Below are 13,166 nucleotides of genomic sequence, written 5' to 3'. Positions count from 1 at the left end.
GGCTGCACTGCACTCCACTTGAGGAACCTGAAGCTGGGAGAAGGTAAACGACTTTGCCCCAGAGTCAAACATAAGTGGCAGATTTAGTATCCTACTCCAAGCACCTGGACTCAAATCAGTGCTCTCCTCAATAAGCCGTGTGGCTCCCACTGTCTACAGTCCACAACATCCCTGAAGACCCCCAGTGACAACCACTGATGGGACATGCTGCTCTGTTCCACATGCCAGCCACGAGGCCAGTGAGGGCACGTCCCCACTTCCTGCTCTTCAGGCCTCTCTGGCTACTGAGACTGAGCTCGCCCTTGAGCTTGCGATGATTTGGGGGGGACTGGAGTTTTGCCCAAATTGGGTAATACCTTGGTTCTTTCCATCTGTTTCTCAGTCCCAGACAATTCCTGGGCTTGTGCAGCCTCAGGCCACTGCGAGCCCTGCTATAGGGCAGTTCTCCTTGGCCCATGCTGGTCTGTCTGTTCTCTTTGTTTGCTGGCATTTATCTGAGGCTCTCCCACTCCTGTCCCTAATCACCGTGGCTCAAGACTGACAGGGTCATGGGGTTCATTCATGGGGTAGTAATGGCGGTAACAGGGTGCTGGCTCGAAAACAGAGACATCCCCCAGGCAGGGCAAAGTAAGTACAGCCGGCAGGAGAGCAAACCTACCCCACTTCTGGACAGACATGATGAAGCAGAACAATGTACTGGTCTTCAGGGGCATGCCTTGCTACTTCATTTTAAAGCTGGGGCCACTCACTAGTGTGAGGACTGCTGCAGGCCACGGGTCACACTCAGTCCCTTTTTATCTCAGGGATGAGTGGCTGGCTCCATTTCTACCATGGGATTCTGGCAAGTCACTTAACCTTTGAGCCCAGGTTTCTCCTATAAAATGGGGTGGCACCGCTTACCTTCCACTAGGTGCAAAGGGAGAGGGGAGAGAGGCCCTTGCCCAGCACATAGCAGTCTCTCTCGATGCTGGGCTCTTCCCACTGTGCTGAGGCATCGCAGTAGAGACCCAGAGAGGTGTGTAGACGGACAGGGGGGCATGTGGGTCATGTGTCTGTGCCCCTGAATCCAAAGGCAGCCTTCCCACCTTTATTTTTATTTTTATTTTTTTTGGTAGAATGTATAAAATACAGGGGTTTACAATGAGCAAAGCACGTATCAGAGCTGAGATCCCTCTGCCCCCAGCTCCTTTCCCCAAGCACATGGCTCATCTCTTCTGCCCCCCGCCCCCAAGTAGCAGACTCCTCAGGAATGGAAAGAAACAAAAGCAAAATCATCCTGACCACAGGGATACCCAGCCTGCTCTGGGGTGAAACACACTGAGCCCAAGAGTAGAGGCCAGTGGGTGGTAGGCACAGTTTCTTCTCTTGCCTCCAACTCCAATGACCACTGCTGACTTCAGTGCCAAAAGGAGCAAACTTCCGGTTTATTTATGAAGAAAATCCTCTGATATTGTTGCAGAAGAAGGAACCCATTCACCAAAGTATATGGATAACAACATACTAATCACCATTAAACGCACTCAAGAAACTTTTAAATCTTCAAATTAAATGAAAGGCTCCACAGCATTCTTGTCTGCAATAATATTTGTTATGGTTTAATTTAATATTTCTAACCTCTCCCCATTTCCTCACATTTTCTTTAACTCTAATTTACTTCACAGAGCATACAGATCTATTTTTCAACCCATCACTAAAAACAAGAAATAAAGCTACTTCATCAACCAGGATGACACGTATCAGCCACCAGCAACAGGCAGCATGAGAGGTGAAGGAGGGGATGGATTTGCACTGACTCACATTCCCTACCCGTGGATGAGAACAATGATCGTGATGATCATGTGTAATGGCAGCGGTTAACGTGAACTCAGGAGAGCTCCTCAGGTACTGCTGTAAGCAATTTACCACTGTCTCCGTTGTACTGCTTCAGTTAATCCCCACAAATTCTAGTAGTAGACCAGTAGTATTTTTTGTTACTGTTATCCCGATTTTACAGATTTGGTAACTGAGGTTCAGAGAAGCTGAGTGGGAAAGGTGGGATTCAAATCCAGGGCAGCTGCCTCCCCCTCCCGAGTCCTTCCCTAGGCCTGGCTTGGCTGCCTCTCTCGGGGCAGCCACACTTTAGAGGCCTGACATCAGGCCTATGCAGTCTAATGAAACGCATTGTCTGGACCAGATTTTAGTTCTTAGAGAGGGGAAGGGATTCAAGTTTATAGTGGTTACTACTGCATCTGCTGGGCCCTGTGCTGGGACCCTTACCTGCTTCACCCCATCCGGTAACTGCAAGGCCCCAGTCGGGGAGGACCCCAGCCCACCTACTTCCAAAGCCCGCTCTCCCCATCGGTGTACTCTAGAAGCCCACAGGGCCACAGACTTTAAGTCATAACGGAGACAATTTGGAGTATGACACAGCTGGGTCTAAATTTTGTTTTGGGTAAGTTACTTGCCCTCTGAGAGCTGCAAGTGCTGCCTCACCAAGACAGAAGACAGGCCCCATTTGGTCGCTTGGGGTGAGATGCAGGGATAATGTCTGTGCAGAACGAGCCCAAAGCTGAGCACACGGTGGTGCTTAGTGAATGGTGCGTCTGTTCGGAACCACAGGTGGGCTGGCCAAAGAAGGGCGGGAGGGAGAGGAAGCTTACCATGTGGAGGGCTGCTCCATGCCACCTCAGCAACACCCACCCAGCTGGGAAGGGGCACTTGCTGCCTGGCAGTACTTTGCACATACATTCATCTAATATGTACAAAAGCCCCACGAGACAGGATCTACTGTTATCTCTATTTTAAAAAAAGTGGGGACACATGTTTTGCCCTCAATCAGTGGTGAAGCTGGGTTGGGTCTGTCCATATGCCTCTGCCTGTCCTAAACAGGTCATATGCGGTGTCCTTGCTCTACCACCTACAGCCAGAGCAGGCCACCCTCAAAGGCCTTCCACAAAGAGTCACTGACCTTCTGCCTTGTACAGCACCCCATGCAAGGGTGTCGTTCACACACAGGCTGCCCTCAGAACCATCCACAGCTACCTTTCTCTTGAGAAAGGCAGACATGGAATTTTATGCACACATATTTCTAATGAATCAGCCAGCCCTTTATTCCCTAACTTGCCCAAAAAATCTATATATGACAATCAGGTTCATTTTTATGATTTACTGAAAATCAAAGACAAAGGGGTACTTTTTTGTCTTGTTTTTGCTGTGACAGGTTTAGAAATTTGTTGTACTACATTGATTCAATTTTCCTTGATTTCAGCCATCTTTCAATAATGCAACCTACTTCTGCTAGCTGAGTACACAAGAGAAAACCCAAAGGAACTGAGAATATTGAAATGGTTCTACCACTTCCATCTTGGAGACAAATGTTCCTCTCAGAGGAGAGCTGGCTGCAAACATGTGACTGCTTAAAAACCCTCTATACATAAAAAAAAAAAGACATGCACACTCTAATGCTGTCTTATGAAAATAGGGAAAACACTGACAAATCTGACCTCTAGTTTGATTCCATTATCTCAGATCTCTTTCTTCAGAGTTATCATATATACTTCAATCTTGGATTTCTTCCTTTTTTATTAGGAAAACATTCCAACTATTTCAAGCCAGGCTGCTGCCAAATGGGACTTAGCGAATCAAGTACAACTGAATGTATCCAGATCCTTCATCTAAATCCTAATAGAGGCACAAGGTAAAACAGGAGGAGGAGAAGTCATTCTCAGGCCTGTCCCCCAACCTCCACTGTGTCTAAGCCAGGGCATTGTTAGAAATGAAGTAGAATTGATTGTTCTGTCCATCACTTAAAACCTTCTGACTTTAGAGAAGATAAGGAAACGTCAATCATATTTGACTCAAAGTAATAAATATATTAAAAGTGAGTTTCTTTTTAAAAGAAATAAATTTGAGAGAAATAAAGTGTTTTTCTCAGAAGGGCCTGCCTAAGACTCGGCCCTTTCTGCTCCTGGACTGGACCCTTGAGGGGCTGAGAGATCCCGGGGTGAGTGAGCAAGTGACAGCTGAGGCTCCACCGGCCCCATCTGGGCGGCCTACTTACCTCTTTCTCAATTTCTGCCAGAGATTTGATGGTGATTCCCAAGAGGTCAAAGGGCTGCACCTGAAAATACAGTCCAAGTCACCCTCTAACATTTGTTTTTATGTGCAATAGTTGTGAAGTCTCAAACTGCCTCTGTGATCTAACATTTCCTCCCTCTCCTTTCCACAGAAAACACAAGACGTCAAATGTCAGTGTAACTCTCTAATCATTAGGGAAGATAAATGGACAAGTAATGAGCATACTTCAAGAAAACACGGCTGTCAGTAAGGGGAGGTCCCTCCTGGCGTATGGGCCCTGCTTGGGCTTCTGTCTGCCACACCCAGCAGGGTCACAGTCCTCCTGTAAGACAGTGACTGTCACCAATCAACTTCTGCCTCGCTCCTCTCCATGTCAAAATAAAAAGCTGGCCTGCTGTGCTCTCTTTCTGTAGCTATGGGGATGGAGGTGCTCAAGATGTTCACCAGAGGCCCCCCGACCACTGTGTTTAGATGGTGGCAAGGGGTCTGTGGAATTTCAAGTGGTGGGGCTGGTGAGTCTCCTGCCCAGGGCTCCTTGGTATTCAGAGAAGCTGGTGTACGTTTGAGGTCTTTGAAAATGTAAGATGAATGTAATAACGGCCCATCCATTATCATTTCAGAAATCAATGGTGGTGAAAAAATTATAACATTGCATTTTAATGGATGTTTCTACAATTTTACAAAGATAGGGAACTTTCTTATGAAAATGCTTGCTTTTCACAGACAATATGAATAATCAAATACATGTGGCACTGAGAGCCAGCCGGAGACCCAGAGTAGACTGGGCTGCAATACATGGATGAGAGAGCAGAGGGAATCCTGCATGCAAGGCCTCTGGTCTGAGTCCCCTCTGTGCCCGCTAGTGTTTGGTATTCCCAGGAGGGCCATGTACAGCCTGCAGCCCACACCCTGCAGTTGGTGGCCTGGGATGAGCAAGTGAAATTGGATGAGCAGTTCAGAAACCGAACTACAGCACAGAGGCAGGAACAAGAGCTGCAACCTCTGTAGGCCCCAAACCAGCTGAACTCAGCCAGTGGGCATTTCTGGCATGCGCTGAAGGAGGAGGCTGGATCTAGGCTCTAATGACCTGGACTCAAAATCGGGCTCAGTGCCCCTAATGATACAACCTCAGGTTAAATCACGTCATCATCTCCTCGCCTGTTAAAAAGCAGCACAAGCAATCCCTACTTGCTGTGCTGTTGTGAGGGTCAGATGAGAAAACATATGCTGAAGGGCTTGGCCTGAAGTATGTATGCCATGCATACCTGCTGAGTCGGCAATGCCAGGCAGCAGCACATTTGTGAATGCACTCTTGGGACAGGGCCACTGAATTAGACACATAACTCCTGGGGCCACCCTGCCAGTGGCCACAAAACTGTTTGGCTCTCTCTGTGCTGTTGGCCTGAGCGGTATGGGGATGGAGGATGCCTGCCTGCTCTGCCTGCGCTGCCTGGGATCCAGCAGAGGTCCAGCTGTTGTATCATTAGGCTGTAACTACCCCACTAAACTTTCCCGATTGGAACTGGTAAGCAGGACAGAGCAGTCTCTCCAAGGGAACGGGTGGGAGAGGCGCCAGCGTCTCCATGGCAACGCGGCCAAGTGAAGGCGGCTGAAGTTACTCATGCTCTGCATGTCACGTCACAAGCATTTTTCAAGATTAAGCTGCTTACCAGAAGGGTTCAGAGGAGGCCTATTATATTTCATGAAAATGGAAACTACAGAGCAGGTCAAATTGCAAGCCGGGTGGTTTTAAGCTGGATCCAAGAAAAACACTGACGGATTCTTTAGCTGGTGCCCAAACTGGGGCCTTCATGTTTATTAGCTACTCAAAGCAAACTTCTCAGAAAGGATAAAAACCAGAAACAACTCTACTGAGCTGGTGTGGACCAGGACTTACAGCTGAGGGAGGGCGACGCCTATCCTGGGGGAAAAGCCCCATCTGAGAGAAGACCCGGGGAGCGCTGGAGGGATGGTAGTGGGGGAGTGTTGAAAGGGGGGCAGTACAGAGTACAGAGAATGGTGGGCACCCTCTCCTGGTCTGGATTCTGGCCTTCATTCCCAATCAGCTCACTTAGTTCCTCTGTCACCAAAGACCGTTCGTGGGCCTGCCTTGGGCTTCGGTTTGCTCATCTGTGTCATGGGCTTACTGCTGGCCCGTGGTGAGCAGGAGACCCACGGCCACAAAGTGCTCTGCACCAGCAGGGTCCCGGCTGCCGCCTGGAGGCCTGCGTGTTAGAGCAGAGCGCACAATTATCAGGGAATGCAGCAATGGTAACAGGAAAATGAGGCAGCTCCCTATCTGCAGCAAACTGTCACAGTTATATAAAAAAGAACAAAAATTATGAAACTGAGCTTAGAAAATAAGAACCAGTGAAATTCAGTCAAATTTAGCATCATATTTGAAATGAAAAGGCTTGGCTGCATTTAAGTTTGTCTGTTAGTCTGTCTCTCTTCCTCCGACTCCTCACCTATTCTTTTCTTTCATTTCTCAAGTACCTAATACGTGCAAACACTAGCTGAAAGGCACAGAGATGAACATGGCACACACCTTGCTCTCAGAAGTCACTGTCATCTGACTGCAGGGCTAAGCTTCCAAAGAAAGAGAAAATGCTCAAGTAGGAGTCACTCCAACAGAGATGGGGAGGGTTAGGGCCACAAGAATGGCAGATCAAGAGGGAGGGAGAGTTTCAGGCTGGGACTTGCAGAAGGGAAGGGCAATCACATATAAAACTTACACTTTCTGGAACACAAGAAAACTTCTCTGAAATCATAAAAGGCACACCATCCATTGCTGCAAAAGAAGAAAAAAAGAGAGAAAATAGCACTGTAGACACGTCTGAGGTCCGGTAACTATGACATCAACACAGGCCATCACTGGCTGGGGCCGGCAGGTGTATAGCATGGTGGTGAGAGCAGGTACCGCCTCCACTCCCAGGAATGTAGAGCACTAGGAGAGCAGTAGACACCTCCCTGCTCCCCTGTGCCCTGAACCCCAGCCAGATGTGCAGATGAGAGCTCTAGGAACAGAGGAGGAGCTAGAACCCACACCCAGGAAGCTGGTCTCCAATCTGTGAGGACAGGGAGACACGAGGGGACTGAGGGGATAAAACTGCACTCTGTGAGAATGTGGGTGTGGGCAAGTTCACTAGGACTGTCCATGACAGACTTGAAGCTAAGACTGATCATATCCCAGGCTGTCAGGTTCCTGGAAAAAGTCTAATTTGGAGGAAAGAATAGTTTTGGAGTCAGACAGACTGGGTTTGAATCCCGGCCACGGTTACATTTAAAATGAGACTGGACCATGGAGGTTGAAGGGCTGCTGTGAGAGTTGGAAGTAATGTGTGTGAAGTACCCCGTTCAGTACTGGGGCAGAGAATGCACAATGCGTGGGGGCTGCAGGCCACCACTGCTAAAGCTCATTCACTTAGTTCCCAGTCTGCATGGGCTGTCTGCACAGCTTTAACAAGAAACATGAGGGAAAGGGCATGGGATGGCTACCAAACACATGAAAAAGCTGAGGAGCCAATGGTACAGCTCAGTCATGCTGGGAAAGCTAAGCAAAACCACTTCTTTTCCACTGTGTCCTCAGGCCATCATCATCAAAGGCACACTGAGAAAAACATAACCTAGAGCTTGAATCCACTAGCACTTTTGTCACAGGATAAGCACTCTTTATTAATTATAACATTAGAAAGGAGGACTCTGACAACACACTCAGTGGTAGAAACCTTGGCACATAGGGGAAACAGGTCGTCTCTGACAAAACGCGATGCACTTGGCAGCCAAGCAGGCTGCTGAGATGGACAGAGACTTCTGGTGTCTGGCTTCTCCAATAGGTCTGAGTCAAGTCAGCAATGAGCAAAGGCCAAACCCAGTGTCACTGGTCCCAGCTGTTTGTGCCGGGGACCTACAGCCCCACAATGGGAGAGAGGCCTCACCCTGAGGGCAAGCAAGGGTTTTCTAGCAAATGGTGGCTTTAGGAAGAAATGGACTATTACAGAAGCCCTGGGAAGTGGGTACGTTGGGAAATGACATCCGAAGCTTCATTCAACTTCTTCTAACGTCTGGTATATTAACTGGTGAACAGTTTTTTCAGTCCTAAGAAAGAAGAGCAGCAGAAGCAGAAAGAAGAAAAGAAAGAAAAAAGGAAAGAAAAGAAACCTGGGACAAATCCTCTCAGATTAGCAAGATAAATCAAATATATCATCTTAAGCTATGCTCATAATTTATTTCAGGAAAAAGAATAAAACCTTCTCTGTTAAATTTGAAATGAAAGAAATAGCACAGCTGGCCCCAGCTGTTAGAGTGGAACCCTCCCCTCTCTTTTGAAGGCTGCTGTCCAAAGCCTGGCTGCCCGGCTCTCACAGAGACATTTGTGGTCAAAAGCCGTCTCCCAACACAGGCATCCCTGCAACCTGCTGTGAACTGCCCAGAAGAGAATGGACTAAGGGCTGAGATTGGTGTGGACAATTTTCCCAGAAAGGAGGAATGGAGAAAACTCTCCAAGTAATCTTACACAGTGTATACACATTAAAACATACTAGTGAGAGATCTGAGCACCTAAGCTTGCATGCTCATCTACAGCTGTAAAAAAATCCTTGGTGAATAGAGGATCCTCAAAAACCATCAAGCCTCTAGAGAGGGTAGAACCAAGTCCTGCCCAAGACCCAACCAGGGGCACCTGCCACCATCTTCCCAGTGTAGGCTGTGAGTCAGTGCTCATCCCCACACTGCAGTCTGACTCCCTAACCCCCTTCCAGAACAGCTGAGACAGACTGGGCATGTGACATCACATCATTTCTGATCATTTTATAGTTTGTGGAGCAGAGGATCAGAGAAGGTAGGCAGCTTGCTGAGGTCACACAAGCAGGAAGCAGGGACTCTAAAGCCAATGGCCCTTCCATTAGATCTAAACAGAATCTAGATCTAGAATAGAAAGAATAATTTCTTAGAACAGATTTGCAGTTTTTTCCACATTATGGCCATCCATGTTTTGATGACAATTATGTGTCTTTTAGTCTCTGGGATGGCCCTTCTATAAGTTCTTTCTGATAGAACCAGAGACTAAGAAGTATGCATGCCCATAGTCCAGAATCAGACCCATTACCCTCTCCTCTCCAAATCTGTTCTTTCCTTGGACTTCCCTCTTACTATTAAAGCACCACCCTCCTCCTGGCAACCAAAGTCAAGCAGTAGGTGCTCCAGTTCACTTTACCTCTCCATTAACTTCCCAAAGCCCACTGTTTTTGCTTCCATCATGGCCTGTGTCACTTTCTGCTCTATACATGTTTATGCCCACCCAACTGCTTCCACAGCTTCTCTCTGCCTACTAGACAGATGGTAGGGTCCATGTCAGAGTCCTCTTGGTACCTCCGATTGCACTTACACAGTGCCTTGGAAATAGTAAGTGCACAGTAAGTATACTGAATGAATGACTGGTGAGGGCTGTCAATAAGCACAACTTCAGCACACATCACCAAGCTCAGAACCTACTGACTGACCACTTGGCTTTCTGCCTTTGATGTTTTCAATACTTTATTAGTGTGTGGGTTTTTGATACAATATGGTGAAGAATTCCATCTCACTGGTGATGGTTATTTAAATCTAAATGTCAGGGTAAGTTTAGAGAACATGCATTTCAAAAGGTGGCAAGATGATCTGCAAAGATCTGATAATGCTGGGAAATGAAACTTGGGTAGCAGTAGGGGCCAAGAAGAGAAGGAGAGAAGTTTCTTCTTCTCCAGAAAGAACCTGTCAAGTCATGCCTGTGGCTCAAAAGGGCAGAGAACTGGAAGCATTTCCAAGATAGGATCTAGACTGGAATTTAAAGCCTTGCACTGCCTCACATTTCATGGATGCTTTTCCCTGTCATCCCTCTATGTTATACCCCAGCCATCGTTCTGGGACCGCACCTAGAGTGCCTTTCCAACAGGGAGCCTTTCTTGAGGCTGTCCCCTCGGAAACCTCCCCTAGCATCCTTGGGGATCCCTCTTGAGGCACTTTCCTCTTTTCTCTCTGCGTTTCTGGCCAGGACCAGGTACTATCTCATCTCCAAGCAGTGAGCTTCCTGGGGCAGGCCCATGAGTACATCACCTCTGTGTTACCATGTCCCCAGCACAGGATGGAGCCCAGAGGGGTTCAGTGGCTGTGCCAGAGTGGGGAGGGTGCTGCTTCCATGGGAATGTCCCTGCGTTCATGGATCTGGTGAATTGGGAGGAGGGCTCTGGCCTGGGCATGTTCTCTGAGGATTGAGTGAGCCTGATGACTGCAACCCACACTAGTTGGTTTGCTGGGGCCTAAACTGAAGATGGAAGAAGTCTGGGAATCACCTCTAGGAACTGGGAAGACCGAAAGAGGGAAGAGTTGGTTTTTAATCTCTCTTTCCAAATGACAGTCACGATTTTGAAAAAGAAAGATCTAGAAAACATATGTGGTCTCTTAATATTGGTTTTCTGGACCATGGGAGCTTGACCTCCTGGAAAGATGTACTCCAGTCTCACCAGTTATGATAGGAAATGGAGAAAATTGTGTTTGCCCAGATTTGCTGATCTGATTTGGAGGGCCTTAAAAAAAGTGGGAGCCCAAAAGAAAAAGACCCAGCAAAAAAGTAACCGGTAAAACTGGATACCAAAAATAATGGCTTTATGTATTATATAGTATATATAATATATAAATTATTTATAAATTTATAATATACTACATATAAGTATCTATTTTATATTATATATTTATGTAATGAATAAAGAATTTTAGTTTTACATTATGTGTATGTATACATATATGCACAGAGAACAGCATTTTCAAAAAGCCTGGCCCTGAAGGAAGCTTCATTCAGAGGCACTTCCTGTTAGCATGCAGGTAATTTCCCACTCTCTCCTTTCCAGAGGTGAGTCCTCTTCTGGGGACCGTGGGTGTTCTGGGGCAATAATCTCTCCCCACGTGAGCACAACAAGGTATGTGTATGAGGTATAACTTCCTGTCCATGGGTAGGCTCAAAGGTAATTTCTTCACAGAAAAACTTCCAGAGGAGGCTAATGGCAAGAAGACCAGAAGTGATATCATATGGGGACATACCTGTGCAGGTTTGAATCTGTGTTGGACCCCAGAAGAGCCATGTCCTTTAATCCTCATTCAATATTGCTGGCTGGGGGCTTTTTGATTGTTTCCATGGAGATTTAACGCATCCAATTGTGGGTGGAAACTTTTGATTAGATGATTTCCATGGAGACATGTCTCTACCCATTCAAGGTGGGGTTGCTTACTGGAGCCCTTTAAGTGGGAACCATTTTGGAAAGAGCCACAAGAGCCCACTTAACTAGAGACCTTTGGAGAGGAAGAAGGAAAATGTCCCCAGGGGAACATCATGAAACAAGAAGCCAGGTGAGAAAGCTAGCAGATGCTAACATGTTCACTATGTGCCTTTCCAGTTGACAGAGAAACCCTGAACGTCATCAGCCTCCTTGAACCAAGGTATATTTCCCTGGATGCCTTATATTGGACATTTCTATAGCCTTGCTTTAGTTGGGACTTTTCACAGCCTTAGAACTGTGGACTTGCAACTTAATAAATTCCCCTTTTAAAAAAGCCATTCTGTTTCTGGTATACTGAATACCGGCAGCTAGCAAACTAGAACAATACCCAAGGCAGCCCATTTGGAGAGAATAAAGGGAAGACGCATTCTTGAAAGTGCCTGAGAAGAAACAGCAGTGAAGGTGGACCTCAAGGACTCTTGGGTGACTCACTTGGCCAAGAGGTTGATGCACTCATGACTAGGCTTAGCACAAGAGGAAACAGTGAGGAGAACCACTCAGGACCTAATTCTGAATGTAAGAAGGAGTTGTCTGGTGAGGTTAGGGGGACAATAACCTTATGATAAATTACTACTTTATCTTAGAGTTCATGATAAAAAGATGGGCCTAGTCAGATGGTCTTTCTATTCTTGTAGAAAATAGATTTTACAAAATCAGAGGAAAAGAAAGAGGAGAACACAGGACCATGTGGGCTGAAGCTCCCGAGTGGGAGGTGGCTCAAGAGCAATAGGCTGCTCTCACGAACGCACTTCACACCAATGCATGGAATCCCTTAAAAGGGAAGCAAGAATGACCAGGGCCAGGAAGAGTCTGTTAAACAGATGATGTGCTAACCAAATTTCATTTATTCTCAAAATCGGTGTATCAAAGATAATGGTAGGCTGAAAGAACGTGGATATCAGTAAGACATTTAACAAAAGTTTTCATGTGATCTATGTGGGTTATTTAGATGCATAAATATAGTTAGAGAATGTTAAATTTAGGAGAATCCATAACTGGTTAGACTAGATTTTCAAGAAGTTGATTAATGGATCGATGTTGACCTGGAAAACCTCTCTGGAGGGTGCCCAGGGCCTTATCAATTACTTAAATGAAAACATGCATGGTATGCTTATCTAATAAGTGGCTGATGGGAAGCCTAGGAGGACAGTCTATAAACTGAATAACAGAGTGGAATTCAATAAAGATCTCAGCAAGCTGGGATCACAGGCTAAATTTAATGGATAAAACTTACGAGAAGTCAATGTAAAGTCCTGTATTTCAGGTCCAGAAAACCAATTGTAGTAGATGGAATAGAAGATACAGAGAATAAAAGCAGAGGATATAAAGAAGGACAAAAGGACAAGAAGTTTTAGTTAAATGATAGGATTTGACTATTAAAAATAAGGGGAGGGTATGCCATGTGATGGCACTACAGTCCTGGTGCCCAGAATAATGGAACTGTTTGTCTTGGTCTGCTCTGAGTTTGAGTGTGATGCCCAGTGCCGGGATGGCACTCCTAGAGGGTAGACTAAAGGATATGCCTAATAAGAGGCCTGGATGGTGACGGAACTATCCTGGATAAGATCATTCAGGAAAAGGAAAAAAGGCCATCAGGCTCGATACTCCAAGAAGGCACAATCCTGCCCATTTTTATTCATCAACCCCCCTTCCCCGCACATCCAGGTCAGAGCTGTGCTAGTACATGGTAAATACAGCAAAAGTGGGGGCTTTGATGCAGATAAGGCTTGAGGGGGAACATAATCACATTTTTACATGTATTTTCGGAACTGTCATAGGAAAAGGACCTAGACAGATCCT

The 13,166-nt window shown here is 46.4% G+C and overlaps 1 protein-coding gene across 6 annotated transcripts in view; it reads right to left on the bottom strand.

Annotated features, from left to right (window-relative positions):
• MVB12B (multivesicular body subunit 12B) overlaps window positions 1-13,166 on the bottom strand; it is a 223,483-nt gene that overhangs the window by 15,059 nt on the left and 195,258 nt on the right. For 3 of the 6 annotated variants that reach the window (XM_077145119.1, XM_077145091.1, XM_077145112.1), the window contains 2 exons: window positions 6,792-6,847; window positions 3,673-4,099 (listed from right to left, as the gene is read on the bottom strand). In XM_077145119.1, coding sequence (XP_077001234.1) covers window positions 3,872-4,099; window positions 6,792-6,847 — 284 coding nt within the window. In that variant the 3' untranslated portion in view covers window positions 3,673-3,871. The other 3 variants (XM_077145102.1, XM_077145095.1, XR_013169342.1) reach the window with 3 other exon arrangements.

Source organism: Tamandua tetradactyla, chromosome 2 (genome assembly GCF_023851605.1).
Source record: "Tamandua tetradactyla isolate mTamTet1 chromosome 2, mTamTet1.pri, whole genome shotgun sequence".
NCBI classification, from domain to species: Eukaryota; Metazoa; Chordata; class Mammalia; order Pilosa; family Myrmecophagidae; genus Tamandua; species Tamandua tetradactyla.
The sequence above is the reverse complement of the archived record's forward strand: the minus strand, read 5'-3'. Positions and strand labels throughout refer to the sequence as shown.